This window comes from Arachis hypogaea, chromosome 18 (assembly GCF_003086295.3).
Source record: "Arachis hypogaea cultivar Tifrunner chromosome 18, arahy.Tifrunner.gnm2.J5K5, whole genome shotgun sequence".
NCBI classification, from domain to species: Eukaryota; Viridiplantae; Streptophyta; class Magnoliopsida; order Fabales; family Fabaceae; genus Arachis; species Arachis hypogaea.
Genome location: NC_092053.1, coordinates 111,407,152 through 111,423,561, shown reverse-complemented (window position 1 = coordinate 111,423,561; position 16,410 = coordinate 111,407,152). Strand labels below are relative to the sequence as shown.

Here is a 16,410-nt window from a genome sequence, read left to right as displayed (position 1 = left end):
TTAACAATGAGAAGAACTTATTTTTCTCTCTCTTAATCCCTTATGATTCATCAAATTATTAACATCACAGCTTAAACAGCATAGGGCATGAGATTTTCTTCAATTATAAATAGCAAAAGTATTTTAGGATTAATAAAAACATTTTTATTTACTTTTTAATTTATAGATAGTTAATAAAATTTAATGTTTATGTTAATAATTGTATACTATTAAAAAATAATTAATTTAAAAAATATTGAATATAAATAACATTAAGTATAGATAGATAGATAGATACTAAATAAAATATATACTTTTAAAAGCATGAAAAATAATTTAAAACAGATTGGCATAGTGGTTGTTAGCTTGCTCTTCATATTTGAAGAGCCAAGTTTAACTTTCACCATTTGTCGTGTTTTTTACAATTTCTCAAGTTGATCATGCATGTTGACTATTTAACCATTCTAATTTGTACTAGTTTCACTAATTTTGACTGATTTATTTTTTTAAACGGTTAAAATATTAAATCGGATTAAATTAGTGTTTGGTTCATTAATTTTCTAGTTGAACCGATTAGTTTAGTTCGATTTTTATAACTATGAATAGTAGTAATCATAGTTAGTCATATTATTGAAAAGAATTTGTGAGAAAAAAAATTCAAGAGATTAAAATCCCCACAAAAGTAATTGTCATTACTATTTAACAAATATTTTAACAGAGGAATTATATTATCCCAAAATAAAAATATTGAAAGTCGAAGTGTCTATTTTTATTCGATAAGGATCACCTTGTCCTTCGTGAAAATGGATAGGGACCAAATTTAAATCTTTACTCAACACTCAATTTTGTCACTAAATTTGCAGGCAAACTTTAATTTAATCCCTGAAGTTTTAATTGTCTCTATTACTTAGTCCCCAAATTTTGTGAATATAACTGATATTAGTTCCTGGAACAATTTTTTGAGGTACGAACATTAGGGGTGGCAAAGTGGACTGGCTCGCTCCACCAAATCCCGCCCAAATATGGGGTGGGCCGGCCCGCCCCGCCAAATTAATATAGGTCCAACTTGCTATCCCGCTCCGCCAAAGGGCGGACTGGCGGGTTGGCGAGCGGCCTCTTTTTTTTTAATATTTTTTAACCATTTATTTTCTTTTATAATTAAATTCAATCTAACGTACTAACTTACTAAGTACTAACGATTATTTTATTTTATAATAAAATTATTTCATCGAATTAGTTTTTTAACATATAAACTATAAAGTAATATCTTAAATTAATTATTAATCCATAAAAAATTTATAATTAACCATTATAACTTTTTTCATTGAAAATAACATAAATAATAAGTATCAAAGTCTCAAACATAAGTGCATAACAATAATAAAATAAACATATAATCCACACATAAATCCTACTGTAATTAAAACAAAATACACAACATAATTCATAAATCAACAAGACACCCAAAAAAATCCTTATATCAATCCACATAAATCAATTATCAACTTCCAAATCAATAAAATTTGAATAAGATCCGGAAGTTGAAACACCGCCTCGCCTAGCACCTTGAGGATTCACATCTTCATCTTCACCTACAATTAGAAGAATACCCAAATTTAGAACAAGATATAAATACTTAAGTATTATATAAATATTAAATTAGTAACTAACAATCTAATTACCATCAACAAAGCCTTTATTCCAATTGCGAGTACAAATCACAGCTTCAACATTTTCTGGCAACATTCGACTTCTATATTTGTTAATGACATGAGCTCCAATACTAAAGGCAGATTCCAATGCAACCGTAGTAATCAGGCCTAGAGTTGGACTGATATATTTTACCCAATTCCTAAATTTCTTATTATCAATAATAGAAAAGGGAACATCACAATCAATCACAAAGGCAGCAAACATCTCACGCGATACATGATTATCTATCTTGAGAGCTCCCATTTTATTTTGCATTTCTATCAAAGTTTGACCAATATCCTCAAAGTCTATTTTTACGCACCTGTCTAAATGACGCTTAAGTGACGATGTCCCATATTGTTTACCACCAGACTTAAACTTCTTTTTGCATCTATCACATTGAGCACGATCTATACCATCATCACCAGGTCCAAGTTTTGTGAAATATCTCCATACATCAGATGTTGTTGCCTTTGTCTTTTTCTTTTTAATATCTTCTGCCGTTTCAGATGTTCCATATTTTCAGGATTTTGTGTTACATTCTCACCATCAACTTCCATAGAGAAAGAGTTATCCATAGCAAAATCAACAACTCAACCTAAATAACACAAATACATCAGAACAAGTATGAAAGAAGCTAAGTATCAGAACTGAACTATCAATAATTTTTGATAATTTTACATCAGAACAAATACACCAAGCATCCCAAAAAGGCAAAAAGCAATAAAGCAACGAATTAAAATAGAATGCATATCAAAGAAAACATATCAACAAAAATAAGAAATTAAGAATAAACAGTCAATAGCATATTCAATCAAGCTACCAAGCCACCAAACTAGTTTCGATGTTTGACTTTATTCATAAATTAGAAGTTAGTTAGCATTTTAAAAATAGGAAAAAGAAGCTGTCTACAAAAGCATGAAAGAATCTGTCCAGTAAAACAAATTTAATAAACAAATTCACAAAAAATTTGAAAAGCATGAAATAAGCTGTCCACAGCCACAAACACATGAATATATGATTATATGATAGAGCCCTAACAAAAACAAAGAATAGGTAAACTATAATCACAGTTCCTTATTTAAAAAAAAAGAAAATAAAAATTTTCACTTACTGAAAGTCTGAAACACAGCCGCCAAGAAGCAGAGGAGGAGAGAGGAGCGCGCCGGGATTCCGCCGAAAGCCAGACACAACCGTCGAGGCCCGAGAGGCAAAGGAGGAGAGATGAGTAGAGGATAGAGTAGAGGCAAGACCAAACAGCGCTGCCGGGAGTGCGATTCAGTGAGGACTGGCGAGAATCGTGATGAGACAGGGACCGGCGACTGAGAGACTGACGACGATGAGCTGCAAAGGAGGAGAGATGAGCAGAGGATAGAATAGAGGCAAGACCAAACAGCGCCACCGGGAGTGCGATTCGGTGAGGACTGGCGAGAATCGTGATGATGAGACAGGGACCGGCGATTGGGAGACCGACAACGATGAGCTGCTGAAGGCTGAAGGCTGAAGGAAGTCGAGGCCTCGAGGCGAGGGTCAAGGACTCAGGGTCTCACTCTCAACTCTCATTCTCTCAAGGTCAGGGAAGGGAAATTATCAAATTAGGGCTGGCTGTTACTTGTTTCTGGTTGTGGGAAGGAAAATTTTTATTTATATGATATGTAAATTTACAAAAATGCCCTTAAAAAATAAGATGGTAGCCCGCCCCGCCCCGCCTTGGCCCGCGGGTTTGGCGGTGCGGTTTAGGCAGTTTTTTAAAATTTGGCGGGTTGAAAATCTTGGCCCGACCCGCCTTTTTTGGCGGTTTGACCCGGAGGGTTCGACCCGTTTTGCCACCGCTAACGAACATTAATAAAATGTTGACGTAGATAGCCTGATGCCAAGCCACGTTAGACTATGTAAAACAACATCGTTTTTATTTTAGCACTCAAATAGCCCAAAAACATTATAAATGGTGTTTATTAAAAATTTTCCTCCCATAACAAGTGATAGCACGTCGTTTTTTGGATATTTAAGCGCCAAAACCAAAATAACATTGTTTTATTTTACCAGCGTGATATCTGGCTGCCCATGTCAGTGCTCCATTAATGTCTCTTATGTCGAATATTGTCCCAAAGACTAATGTGAGTCACAATTGCAAAGTTTGAAGTCTAAATAGTAATGTTCTGAAAATTAAACCGGACCGACTAATTCATTTGGATTTGCCAGAACCGATCTGGATCAGTTCAATTGAAACGAAAAATTGGCTGGCAAAAAAATCATTCGATTTGGTGGTTAACCAATAAACCAATTGAACTGGACTAGTTCTTTAACGATTTCCGATTTTTTAAATTACTAAAAAACAAAAAGAGTAAATACATTTTTTGGCCCTTGTCTTTTTTAAAAATTGATAAGCCGCCCCTCAACGTTTAAAAAATGACAAATCGGCTCTTATCTATTTCTTCCATTAGATACATTGACTATTTCGTTAGACAAACCAGCCCTTGTCTATTTCTTCCGTTAGACACATCAACCTCTGTCTATTGGAAGAAATAGACAGGGACGATTTATCATTTTTTAAAGGTTACGGAGCGACTTGTCAATTTTCAAGCATGTAATCGTCTACCTCTCATGAAAGATCTACTCTCTTTGTGTCTGGAATTATTGAAAAGCCCCCAATCGTGAAAGATCTACTCTTCTTGGTCACCAACGCCAACCCTTACCAGTGCCCTCACTTCACTTACTGTTGTTGCCCCTGTTCACCTCCGTCGTGTCACTTCGCTGGTCACCGATCGTCTCTGCCCTGTTGTTCTGAAATTTCAGAAAGCCCTTCCCCACAACACCGAATCATCTCTCGGAATGCCAGAGTTTGTTCAGATTCATGGCTGAAATCATTCCATTACCCATCGATTCCACCAACAAATACTTCCACTCCATACCTGTTCTTGATAAACTCGATAAGAACTCTTACAAAACATGGCTGCAGTTGGCTCTTCATGCAATTAGCGCAAATTCCCTCGAAGATCATCTGATTCTAGAAAAAATTCCTCTAAAATTTTCAATGGAGGCTGAGAGACAAGCAAACGCTAAATCTACAGCATACAAAGATTGGAAAGCCAAAGATCATTACTTGATGACTTGGTTACTCTCGTCCATGGAAACGTCAATCAAGAATAAGATGCTTAATTGTGCTTTTGCTTATCAATTATGGCAGCGCATTCAAGATTATTTCTCTCACACTTCCAAGATTCAGGTAAAACAATTAAAACTCAAACTTAAAACCATCAAGAAAATAAGATTATCTGCCACAAAATACCTCAAATAGATTCAGACAGTAGTAGATGCTTTTGCTGCTATTGGTCATGAACTTATTATCGATGAGCACATTGATGCCATCTCTGATGGGCTAACCGAAGACTACTCTCTGTTTCTTTCTTCTGTTTTGTCAAAATCTGATTATATCACCATTTTGGAAGTAGAATCCTTGCTTCTTGTGCATGAAGATATGCTTAAGAGATTTCGAAAAACTGAACTCGGGCATATACAATCCAATTTCACTCAAACATCATTTGGTAGAGGTTTTTGTAGATGATTTCAATCAAGAAGAGGAAGAGGAAGAGGAACTACTAGGGGTTATGGTAGAGGATTACAATTTCAAAATTCTTTCTCATCAAGACCACAATGTCAACTTTGTGGTAGTTTGGTCACACTGTGATTTCATGCTTTCACCGGTATGATCAATAATTTCTTCCTCAATCTGGTTCTGGTCAAAACTCACCCCCTGTTCCTACTCCCACCCCGTCCAATTTTCAGAATCCACGATCTTTTATGGCTACTACTTCAAATTTCTCTGAACATTCTTGGTTTCCGGACATGGGGAGCCTCACATCACATAACCCCTGATCAGTCACACTTACTTTTTGCATCAGAATTTACAGGTCCAGATCAGGTTATGCTAGGTAATGGAACAGGCACACGTATCTCCCACATTGGTCATAGTTATTTGGTGTCTCTTGATATGAATCAAAAGTTTTTATTGAGAAATTTAATTCATGCTCCCGATATGTCTGAAGATTTGATAAGCGTACAAAAATTTGCTCAAGATAACAATTGTTTTTTTTTTTTTGAATTTCATGCTAATCATTGTGTGGTTAAATCTCATGGCACTCATCAGATCCTGCTTCAAGGAGTGCCTAATAATGGTGTATATCAATTTCATCGTGTTTCAATTGCTACTTCTCTTCCAACTGATTCTGATTCTTTGACTTGTGCTACTTTTTCATCTCCCTCCAGCAATGTAGCTCACATTTTTCCTTCTATTTTACCTATTTTTGATTGTACTTCTTCTTTTTCACCATCTGTTTCTGATGATCCTCGTGTGTTTGGTGCGAAATGCTCCTCTTTCTCTGTTTGGCATGATAGATTAGGTCATGCTTCTTCTATAGTTGTTAAGAAAATCTTGAACTCATGTAACATACTTATATCAAATTCAATAAAAACAGATACTTTGTGCAGATTTTGTTGTATGAAAAAAATGCATTCCTTACCATTTGTTAAAGATGATTTTCAATTCAATAAGCCTCTTGACATGATTTACACAGATGTATGGTGTCCTCCCCTAAATCTGTCTTTCCATGGTTTTCGCTACTATGTTTCAATTATTGATGCTTTTACTAGGTATACCTCTATTTTTTGCTACATACTAAAGCTCAGGTTTTTCAAGCATTTGTTCAATTTAAGACTCAAATTGAAAATCACACTGGTCTTAAGATTAAGGCTTTGCAATCTAATCCTGGAAGGAAATATTTATCCCACTCTTTTACAGAATTTCTTACTAAAAGTGGAATAGAACATCGATTTTCATGCCCTTACACCCATCAACAAAATGGGAGGGCTGAAAGAAAACATAGACGCATTGTTGAGATCAGATTGTCTATGTTAGCTAGAGCTTCTATTTCCCTTGTTCATTGGGATGATGCTTTTTTGTCCGCAACCTATCTCATAAACAGATTGCCATCTTCTACCACTCGTGCTATATCTCCGTATGAACTTTTACATAAAAAATCTCCAGATTATTCTTTTCTCAAGATTTTTGGTTGTGGGTATTTTCCTTATTTACGACTATACAATGATAAAAAATTTCTTTCAAATCTGATCTTGCTGTGTTCATTGGTTATGCTCCAAATCATAAAGGATACAAATGCTTAACTAAATCTGGTAAGATTATCATCTCTTGAAATGTGCTATTTGATGAAACAATTTTTTCTTATTCTGAATTATTTCATACACACACTGCTAAACAAGTTCCTGCACAATTTTCTCATACAACTTTAACTATGCCTGTTCTGCATTCTTCTTCTAACATCCCTACTACTGAAAACCATTCTGGATCTTCTTCATCCCATTCACAAGTACCTTCCTCTCACACTCACCATCTTGCAGACGCACCAACAAATCCTTGTATTTCAAACCCAATATCATCTTCTCCATCTCTTCCACCTGATCCAAATTCATCTCACCCTCCACCCTCTTCATCTTCAATCCCTATCTTTGGCATTGAAATTCATTTGCCCCTTCAACAACCAAATTCTTCTACTACAAATAATCATCCTATGATAACTAGATCCAAATCTGCCTCCTCTAGACCAAAGGCTTTTAAATTCGCACTTTCTATATCTGATTCTGATCCTCAGAATCTTCAAACCATACCCTCTTCTGTTAAGAAAGCTCTAACTTTATCACATTGAAAAGATGCTATGCTTGCTGAATTGAATGCTTTACAACGCACTTAGACTTGGAAATTGGTTGATCCTCTATCTAATAGTAAGGTTATTGGGACAAAATAGGTGTATGCTATTAAAAGATCTGCCTCTGGTGAAGTGAAGAGATACAAAGCTAGGTTAGTAGCCTTTGGAAATTATCAAGTTGAAGGTATAGATTTTACTGAAGTATTCAGTCCCGTTATCAAACCTTCTACCATTCGTGTCATTTTAACTATTGCAATCTCCAAATATTAGACAATTCACCAATATGATTTTAATAATACCTTCTTAAATGGTACTCTAAATGAAACTGTCTATATTACATACACAACCTCTTGGTTTTATTTTACATCCTTTTTCTCAGGTTTGCAGACTCAATAAGGCCATCTATGGCCTAAAATAGGCTCCTAGTGCCTTGTATCTTACATTATCTTCAACTCTTGCTCAATTCGGTTTCAAGAGCACCAGGTTTGATCCTTCCCTCTTTTGCTTACAAAATAGTGCTTATAGTGTGTATATATTAGTGTATGTAGATGACACACTAGTCACAGGTAACAATTCTTCAGTTATAACATCTATAGTGACTAAACTGCATCACATTTTTACTCTCAAATATCTTGGTTCCTTCAATTACTTTCTTGGCATAGAGGCTCTTCAATTAAAATCTGACTCTTACCTTCTATGCCAAGCCAAATATATCAAAGATTTGTTGTTAAAATCTGGCATGCATGATTCGAAACCTGATCTAACTCCTATGTTACTTTTTGAAAAGCTATCTCAGTTTGGTGCTGAATCATTTGATGACCCTACACATTACAGGTCTATTGTTGGTGCCTTGCAATATTGTACTCTCACTAGACCTGATATTTATTTTGCTGTCAACAAAGTCAGCTAGTTCATGCATAAACTCTTGATCTCTCATTGAAAATCTGTTAAGCATATCCTCAGATACCTTTCCGGCACAATAGACCAGGGTCTTATTTTTCATCCCTCTTCTCATTTTCCAATTTTTGCTTTTGCTGATGCAGACTGGGGCTCTGATGTGGATGACTGGCGCTCAACATCTGGGTACTGTGTTTACATTGGTGAAAATTTGGTGGCCTACTGGTCTAGCAGGAAGCAATACTCCGTCAGCCGTTTTAGTACAGAAGCCGAATTTCGCAGTGTTGCTGATGCTTCTACGAAAATTATTTGGCTTGAAAATCTCCTGCATGAGTTACATATTCCTGTCTATGGCACCCCTACGATTTACTGTGACAATGCTCTTGCTGTCTAAATATTTGCAAATCCGATTATGCATAGCCACACCAAATATTTTGAGCTCAATCTTCATTTTGTTCGGGATAGAGTTAATCAACAAAAATTGCATATTATACATGTCCCAGAACTTTATCAAGTTGTTGATATTTGTACCAAATCTTTGTCTTTAAATGCTTTTAAAAAATTCACTACAACATTTTGGGTCTATGGCCACGGTTTTTTTGGTCACGATAAAAAACCGTGACCATAGACCCTCTATGGTCACGGTTTTTCAGCGTGACCAAAAAAAAAGCTATGGTCACGGTTTTTTTGGAAATGGTGACCATAGAGTATCTATGGTCACGGTTTTTTAAAAAAGGGTGGCCTAAAAGGGTCTATGGTCACGGTTTTGAGGGATGACCTAAAGGGGTCTATGGTCACGGTTTTTTACAGTGACCATAAAGGGTCTATGGTCACGGTTTTTTAAAAAAGGGTAACCTAAAAGGGTCTATGGTCACGGTTTTGGAGTGTGACCTAAAGGGGTCTATGGTCACGGTTTTGGGGGGTGGCCTAAAAGGATCCATGGTCACGGTTTTGGGGGTGACCTAAAAGGGTCTATGGTCACGGTTTTTTATAGTGACCAAAAAAGGTCTATGGTCACGGTTTTTAAAAAAAGAGTGACCTAAAAGGGTCTATGGTCACGGTTTTGGGGGTGACCTAAAGGGGTCTATGGTCACGGTTTTGGGGGTGGCCTAAAATGGTCTATGGTCACGGTTTTGGGGGTGACCTAAAGGTGTCTATGGTCACGGTTTTTTACAGTGACCTAAAAGGGTCTATGGTCACGGTTTTGGGGGTGACCTAAAGGGGTCTATGGTCACGGTTTTGGGGGGTGACCTAAAAAGGTCTATGGTCACGATTTTTTATATATTTTTATAATTTTAAATATTTTATATATTTGAAATTTAAAAATTTTAATAATTAAATTTTAATAAAAATTTTATGTGATTTACCTTAAAATATTAAAATTTTAAATCTAATTTTATAAATAAAAAATTAAATTGAATATTATTAATTTTAAATTAAAAAATGATTTAAACTTAATAATTATTAAGTTTTGTACTTTAAAAAAAAACAAACGTCAAAAACCCTAAAACTAAATTATTTATAATTTATTTTATTTATTTCATAATATATTTTCGGAGATTTTTATATTAATTGAGTATCTTTTTATTAGTGATTTAAAATTTTAATAATTAAAAAATAATAAATATTTTATCTGTTTTAATTTAAATAATTAAATTTTAAAATTTTATTTTATGATTTAAAAAAAATTAATTTAATTATTTTTAATTATTGAATTAAAATATTTATTTAAAAATAAATTTATAAATTAATAATTAATATAATATTTTTATAAATATTAGTGTTGGACTAAAATTAATTTTTAATTTACCCTACTCCTAAATTTTATTAAAATTACCTCAATACTCAATAGTGTCAATCCTAACCCTAATTTTAAAACACACATAAAACCCTAATCTCCACTGCCACTTACCACCGCCACATGCTTCCCCTTTCTTCTAACATACCAACACACAGCAACAGAAATTAGAAGCAAGAAAGAAAAGGGAGAGATCGATCCTAGAGTGAGGCTGCGATGGGGAAGAGAGAAGAGAGGAGGGGGAACTGCTGCCGCACCGCCACCGCGTCTTGATGCCGCCGTCGTCTTCTCGGTGGAGCCATGCGCGAGAGAGGAAGGTCGAAAGAGAGATAGTGATTCGAGAGAGAAGAGGAAGCAGCGCTGTCACCCAGCCGCCTTGCCTCCTTACTGCAGCCGAGTCACCCATTCCCGTCGCTGTTCCGGCGCCGTGTAGCCATCGCCGCCATCATCACGAGCTGCACATCATCGCCGTTAGATCCACGTCGCGTCGCCGTGGCCGGAGCTTCTGCCGCCGCCGAGGAAGCTTGCGAAGGGAGAGAAGGAACCGCGAGCTAGAGGAGCCGTTGTCGTTGCCGTTGTTGCCCCGCCGCTGCCACCATGACCGCGGGTGGAGTCCGCCGTCGAGCTGTGTGCCGCTGATGGTGGTGAACCAAACGTTGCCCTTGATGCTGGAGAAGAACACCGGAGTTGCTGTTCTGGTTCCGATTCCTCCATTTTTGAAACTGTAACCCTCTCATCCTTGTTCTGCTTCAAACTTGTTCCTCTGCCATGTTCTTGTTCTAATCATAGTCACATATATTCTTATTTTAGTTCCGCCACTTTGCTTCTAAATTTCTGTTACAACTAGTATTGGTGTCGATGCTGTTTTGGGACTGTTGTAGCTGTTGCTGGTTCTGTGTGAGGTTACTGCTGCTGCGAGATAGGGAAAAAAGGAATTTGTCGCAGTTATAGATTTCTTCGAGTTCCGGTTAATTAAGGTAGGGGATTTATTTTAAAATTAACTGTTTAAATTTATGAATGCCAATGAAGTTTAGTGAGTAATTGCAAATAATTTGTGAATGTTTTGTGTGATTAATCGATAAAAATCAACTTGGTTTTGTTGTTATGAGTGATTAATTGGCGGAATTAAGCTTTGTTTGAGGTTGTAAAAAAATGTGATTGGTGTGGTATTGAGACTGATTTTGACTTGAGGTTGTGATTTATGAATAATGATTTAATTGTTTGAAAGTGATTAATTACTCGAATTCTTGGTTATGCTGACTTCTTGATTTAGTTGTGGAATTGAGATTTATTTGGATATTGTTGAAAACTTGTTTGAGAATCATTGGTTACTGGATATGTTAATTTAATTTGACTGGATAATATTGTGTTGAGTGTTGAATTGATTTAGGCTTGTGCTGGGTCTGGAATTATTGTAATGATGGTTTGATTGTGATTGTTTTCTGAATAGAGAATGAGTGCTTGTTGTAAATTTTGGTTATATTATCAATAAATTTGGTCGCTAAATTGAATGGGTTGAGAACCTTGCTGTTCTGATTGTTGTTGAAAAGAAGTTTAGTGAATTGTGGAGATTGAGGTTGATGAACCAAAAACAGATTAAGCCTGGATTTCTAAACTGATTTCTTAAAATTGATTTCTTAACTGAAACAATAATTTTGAGGGTTTATAAATAATTTAAAATTACTAAAATTATATGGCTATAAAATATGTTGATTATTAAGAATTCTGTTGATTTGGTAAAACAATATTTTATTTTAATCGAATTGAAACTGTTAAAAATATTTTTGCTTATTCAAGTTTCTATTATCATGTGTGTGTATTTGTTGTTAAAACTGTTAATCTTCTTCTCAATTCTCATCCACCACCACTGAAAGTTTAGATTTATCAGATTTACACTCACATTTGTCATACCCAGAAAGCATTCTCTGTTTTTTATATAAAAAGTGTACTTTTTTGAGAACTGGGTAGATTTGGGTTCTTTGTTTTGTGTGTTACCATAGTCAAAGATCTGAGCTTTTTGGGTTTGGTCTCTGTGTGTAAAAGGGGTGACTCATGTTAAGGGATTTCAGAGATCTGGGATTTGTGGTTTTGACCTTGTGAATCTGAGTCCGTACAAATAGGTAAGAGTTAGAAAGACTATGTTCGAGTGCTTGTATTACTTAGAATGCTTATGCTTATGTAATAATATCTACTAACATAAGTTGGTTTATGATGTAAGTGCTGAATATTCTGTTTCCTTTTTTCGCCTAATTGTGTTGTTGTAAGGCATTATGATGCTTGCTCACATTGATTTTTAGTTAAATGGTATCCTTCAATTAAGATTCCAGGGTCTGATATTATGCATGATGTTACCTATTAATTAACGAAAAAATTGAATGTTGATGCGATTTGTTTAATGTTTCTTTCTTATCCAAATTTTGTTTGTTTGTTTTGTTACATATATTGTTGGCATCAAGGCTTTTTCTAAGAAATGGGTTCTGATCTGAAAGTTGAAATGTCCAAGGAAACTCCTATTTTTGTTGTTATTGGTTTAATTAGTTTTAATTTAAGTTTTTTGTGAAATTGTATCAGTGTAGCACTAATGTTGTACGTTCCTTTCTTCTAATAAGTTTTTATGTATAACTGAAATTGTTCTAAGTTATTCTTAGTAATTTATGAGTGTCAAAATAGGTAAAAGTTAATGTTGCATTCTTTTAGAATTAAATTGAATACTTAATATATAGTTCAACACAAAGTTATCATCATCGGATTATTATATTTTATTGAAATCATATTAAACAACAAGGACTGCTATATGGAATTTGGTTGTGTTAGTGTTAATTATTTGAAGTACAACTAAGAGAAGAAAAATTAGAGTCTTCATGCAAACTTTCTTTTTCATTTTTCTATTGGGATAATTTAATTACTTTCATACAATTGGGTTCTAAGTTCTTGTATCTTGATGGAGATAAACTATGTAGGGAATGCTTTTTTCTTTTCGTTTCTTTTAGGATTAGTATTTGTTAATTGATTATTTTGTTTTCCTATTCTCGAATGTTCTTTACCTTCTCTTGAAATTTGTTTTCGCTTTGTTTTGTGTACAGGATAATTTTTTCGTACTGGTAAAGACAACAGGAGTTGACTAGTTTCTGCGGCACCGTTTATAACAACTTCGAATATTCTTTACTTTTTAATAAGAGACTTTATCCGATATTACATGTAATGGATAAATTGCACTTTATTTTGATTAGTGTTGTAATGGATATTTATTTTTTAATAAAATTTTTATGATTTAGATTTATTGAATTTCTCATTCTTAGATTTATTTTGTGATTATCATCATTTTGGGATGTGATTATGTTTTTAAAAAAAATTAGATTTCATAAAACAAAATAGGCTATGGTCACCATTTAAAAATAGGGTGACCATAGATAAGCTATGGTCACGGCGAAAAACCGTGACCATAGATAAGGCTATGGTCACGGTTTTAAAGAGGGGTGACCATAGATAAGCTATGGCTACAGTGAAAACCGTGACCATAGATAAGGCTATGGTCACGGTTTTAAAGTGGGGTGACCATAGAGGCTATGGTCATGGCGAAAAACCGTGACCATAGATAAGGCTATGGTCACGGTTTTTACGCATAACCATAGATTAATCTATGGTCACGGTGAAAAAACGTCGCCTAAAGTATCAGATTTTGAAAATTGAAACCGTGACCATAAAAACCGTGACTATAGATAAAAAAACCGTGACCATAGACCTATGGCCACGAGAGAATAGGCCACGGTAAAAAACCGTGACCATAGGTCCAAAACCGTGACCATAGATCTATGGTCACCCTTTTTACTAGCTATGGTCACGGTTTTTTACCGTGACCATAGACCTTTTTTTTTTGTAGTGATTTAAGAGTAAACTCAAAATTACTTCAAGAGATTCTTTGAATTTGAGGGGGGCTAGAAGAGGAATAGACTTAAAACCGAAAAAGAATAATTATAAATTGATGGTTAGTGAGAAGGAGTTAGAGCCTTGAAAATATAAAAGAGAATGTATGTGAATATTAATTGACTATGAAAAAAAAAAGAACCAAAAAGTTCATATGCTATTTTTTTTTTCATATGCTAACTAATCATCTTTCATCATCAGATTTCAACAGTGGCATTGAGTCAAGTATCTTCAAATGTTTTCTAAGAAGAATTGTGAAAATGGTGAAAAATCTAGTTTGGGATTCGGTGCATATAGTTGGGATCATGTGGCCATTGTGTAACCTTTATTTGGGTGCACCCTACTATGACATTTTCTGACCTTAGGATTTGGTGAAAATGGAATGGTGACAGAAAGGTCATGTGGTTAGGCACGTGATGATGTTGCCATATAAAATATACGTATTTGAGCTGTAAGTAGTAAATTTCTTGGGAAGTAAAATTCATTATATTTTCCAATTATAAAGTAAACAGTGAGACATTTATCAACATTGGATTGGTGAAGTGGGGGACAAACTTTTTTTCTTTTAAATAAGAATTTTGAATTTAAGTTATAGTAAATATTTTTTTTGGTAGAGATACACTAAAGTATTATTAGATAGACTTTTTTGTTGTCATTTTTTCTCTTGCAAAAAGTCATACCTTTTTTTTTTTACTGAAGGAGAAATTTTATTTTGTAAGAGATAAAATGTTCGGTCAGAACATTTTTAATAGAATTTTTTAGAGTATTATTTTTGATACTTTTAAAAGTGAATTAATTTAGAATTGAAATCGCATTGGAATTGATATATAAAATAAAAACGGTATCACTTTAGAGATACGGTATCACTTTGATAAAAAACTAATAAAATTTTATCATTCGTATAATTATGTTGATAAAATAATTAAAAATAATATAAAATTTTAAAAAAACTAAGACTAGATATTGAAGGAGAAAATTTCACTTTGAATTTCAAATTACTATTTATAATATATGATCTCACAAATATTTTTATAATATACAAAATAAAATTAAAATTAAAACTAACATTAAAAATACTCTGAGCGTGACCTCTTTCGTCCACACTAAATTTAAGTTAATAAGAGTCATTTGAGTAAATTCATAAGTTATTCTGTTCTATTTTTTCTAACATCTAAAAGAATCTAATCCAAAATCTCTTAAAAGAGAGAGTGCATTAATAATGAGTGATACAAAACAAGTTTCACTCCCTATTCGTTATTTGAAAGCCTCACCACTTTTAAACAATCACTTTTCAGCATAAATACATTTGAAGTTTGGATACTATATGGCTATTTATCTATACTGTGGTTAAATTCATTTTGATTAAAGTAAATTATTTACTTCAACATCATCTGATCTATATTAGAATTTTTATTACCAGACTCTCTCTCTTAAAGTAAATTATTTACTTCTTCTCTCCTTTGAGTTTTTTCTTTTTTGATAGTTAACAGAATTACATTAATTAGAAAGTGAAAAGTCTAGCAGCGTACATACATAGAATTATCATACATAAATTGAAGGTCCTTTGAGGTTTAATTATTTTACAAAACAAAAGTAAACTCACATAGCTGTTTTTGCATCCACTTTATTCATTTTTTAGCAGACAAAAAAAGGCGCAAGAGTTAACTCATATCATTGATACCATGGTCAAAAAGAAGAAAATTTTTGTGTTGAACCTTTGTTTTGTTCATTCTTGCTACTGTATGCTTGTCAATTCTCATTTCCAAATGTGTTTTTATCATGATATTGACTCAATGTGTACTTTCTATATTGTAGCATGATTACACCTAAGGACGGTTCATGAAGCAGAAAAAGATTTGTTTGTCGATGAGTTATTGTAAGTTCTTTTATCTAGTATAGCACAAGTCAGTTAATGTTATGAGATACTGATTTTGATTTAATATTTTGGTGTTTTGCTATTCCTGCTCCTGCAGTGCATCCTGAAAGTTGGAATTCTATGTGGTCTGTTTTAAGGTCAGATTGATTTTAGTTATGATGTTTCGTCATGTGATTTGTTTTTTAATCTATTCATTTAACTTTTGGATTGTGATTATATGCTTTTACACAAGTAAACTGTATCTGAGAATAGTTGTAGATGTTGGTTACTTTTCTATACAGTTTTCTAATGGTCTATCCTAAACTTTCTAATTTACGAATGCAGCATACTCACATAGGGCTTCTTTCATTCGTGGTGAGTGCCTTCTTTGTATTCTAATTAAATTCTTATTCCTTCCATTTCCTATCTTATTTCTTTGTTTGGAAGATGATAATGGACATGGAGAGTGTGTCATGTTTTTTTTGGATGATTTTCTCATTTGTGTCTATGTTGCCAGTTTCTTGGTACTTTTGGTAGTAAATGCT

The 16,410-nt window shown here is 34.0% G+C and overlaps 1 protein-coding gene across 3 annotated transcripts; it reads left to right on the top strand.

Moving 5' to 3' along the window:
• The first annotated feature begins 10,091 nt into the window (after positions 1-10,091).
• LOC112771589 (uncharacterized) lies at positions 10,092-13,366 on the top strand. Of its 3 annotated transcripts, none has more exons than XR_003187117.3 (3): positions 10,092-10,810; positions 10,934-11,063; positions 13,170-13,366. XR_003187117.3 is itself a non-coding variant. In XM_025816371.3 (3 exons), exons 1-2 carry the CDS (start codon positions 10,359-10,361, stop codon positions 11,035-11,037), a joined length of 522 nt encoding a protein of 173 aa, XP_025672156.1. In that variant the 5' UTR covers positions 10,149-10,358; the 3' UTR covers positions 11,038-11,063; positions 13,170-13,366. The 3 variants fall into 3 exon arrangements, 1 of the variants encoding a protein (XP_025672156.1); XR_003187116.3 differs by having other exon boundaries at positions 10,145-10,810; positions 10,897-11,063; XM_025816371.3 differs by having other exon boundaries at positions 10,149-10,810; positions 10,968-11,063.
• Positions 13,367-16,410: the final 3,044 nt, after the last annotated feature.

What these genes read in the sequence shown, in the direction of transcription:
- LOC112771589 (XM_025816371.3), top strand. Translation starts at nt 10,359, where the DNA reads ATGCCGCCGTCGTCTTCTCGGTGGAGCCATGCGCGAGAGAGGAAGGTC. An exon ending in ATTCCTCCATTTTTGAAACT is followed by an intron (nt 10,811 to 10,967) that starts GTAACCCTCTCA and finishes GGACTGTTGTAG; the next exon opens with CTGTTGCTGGTTCTGTGTGA.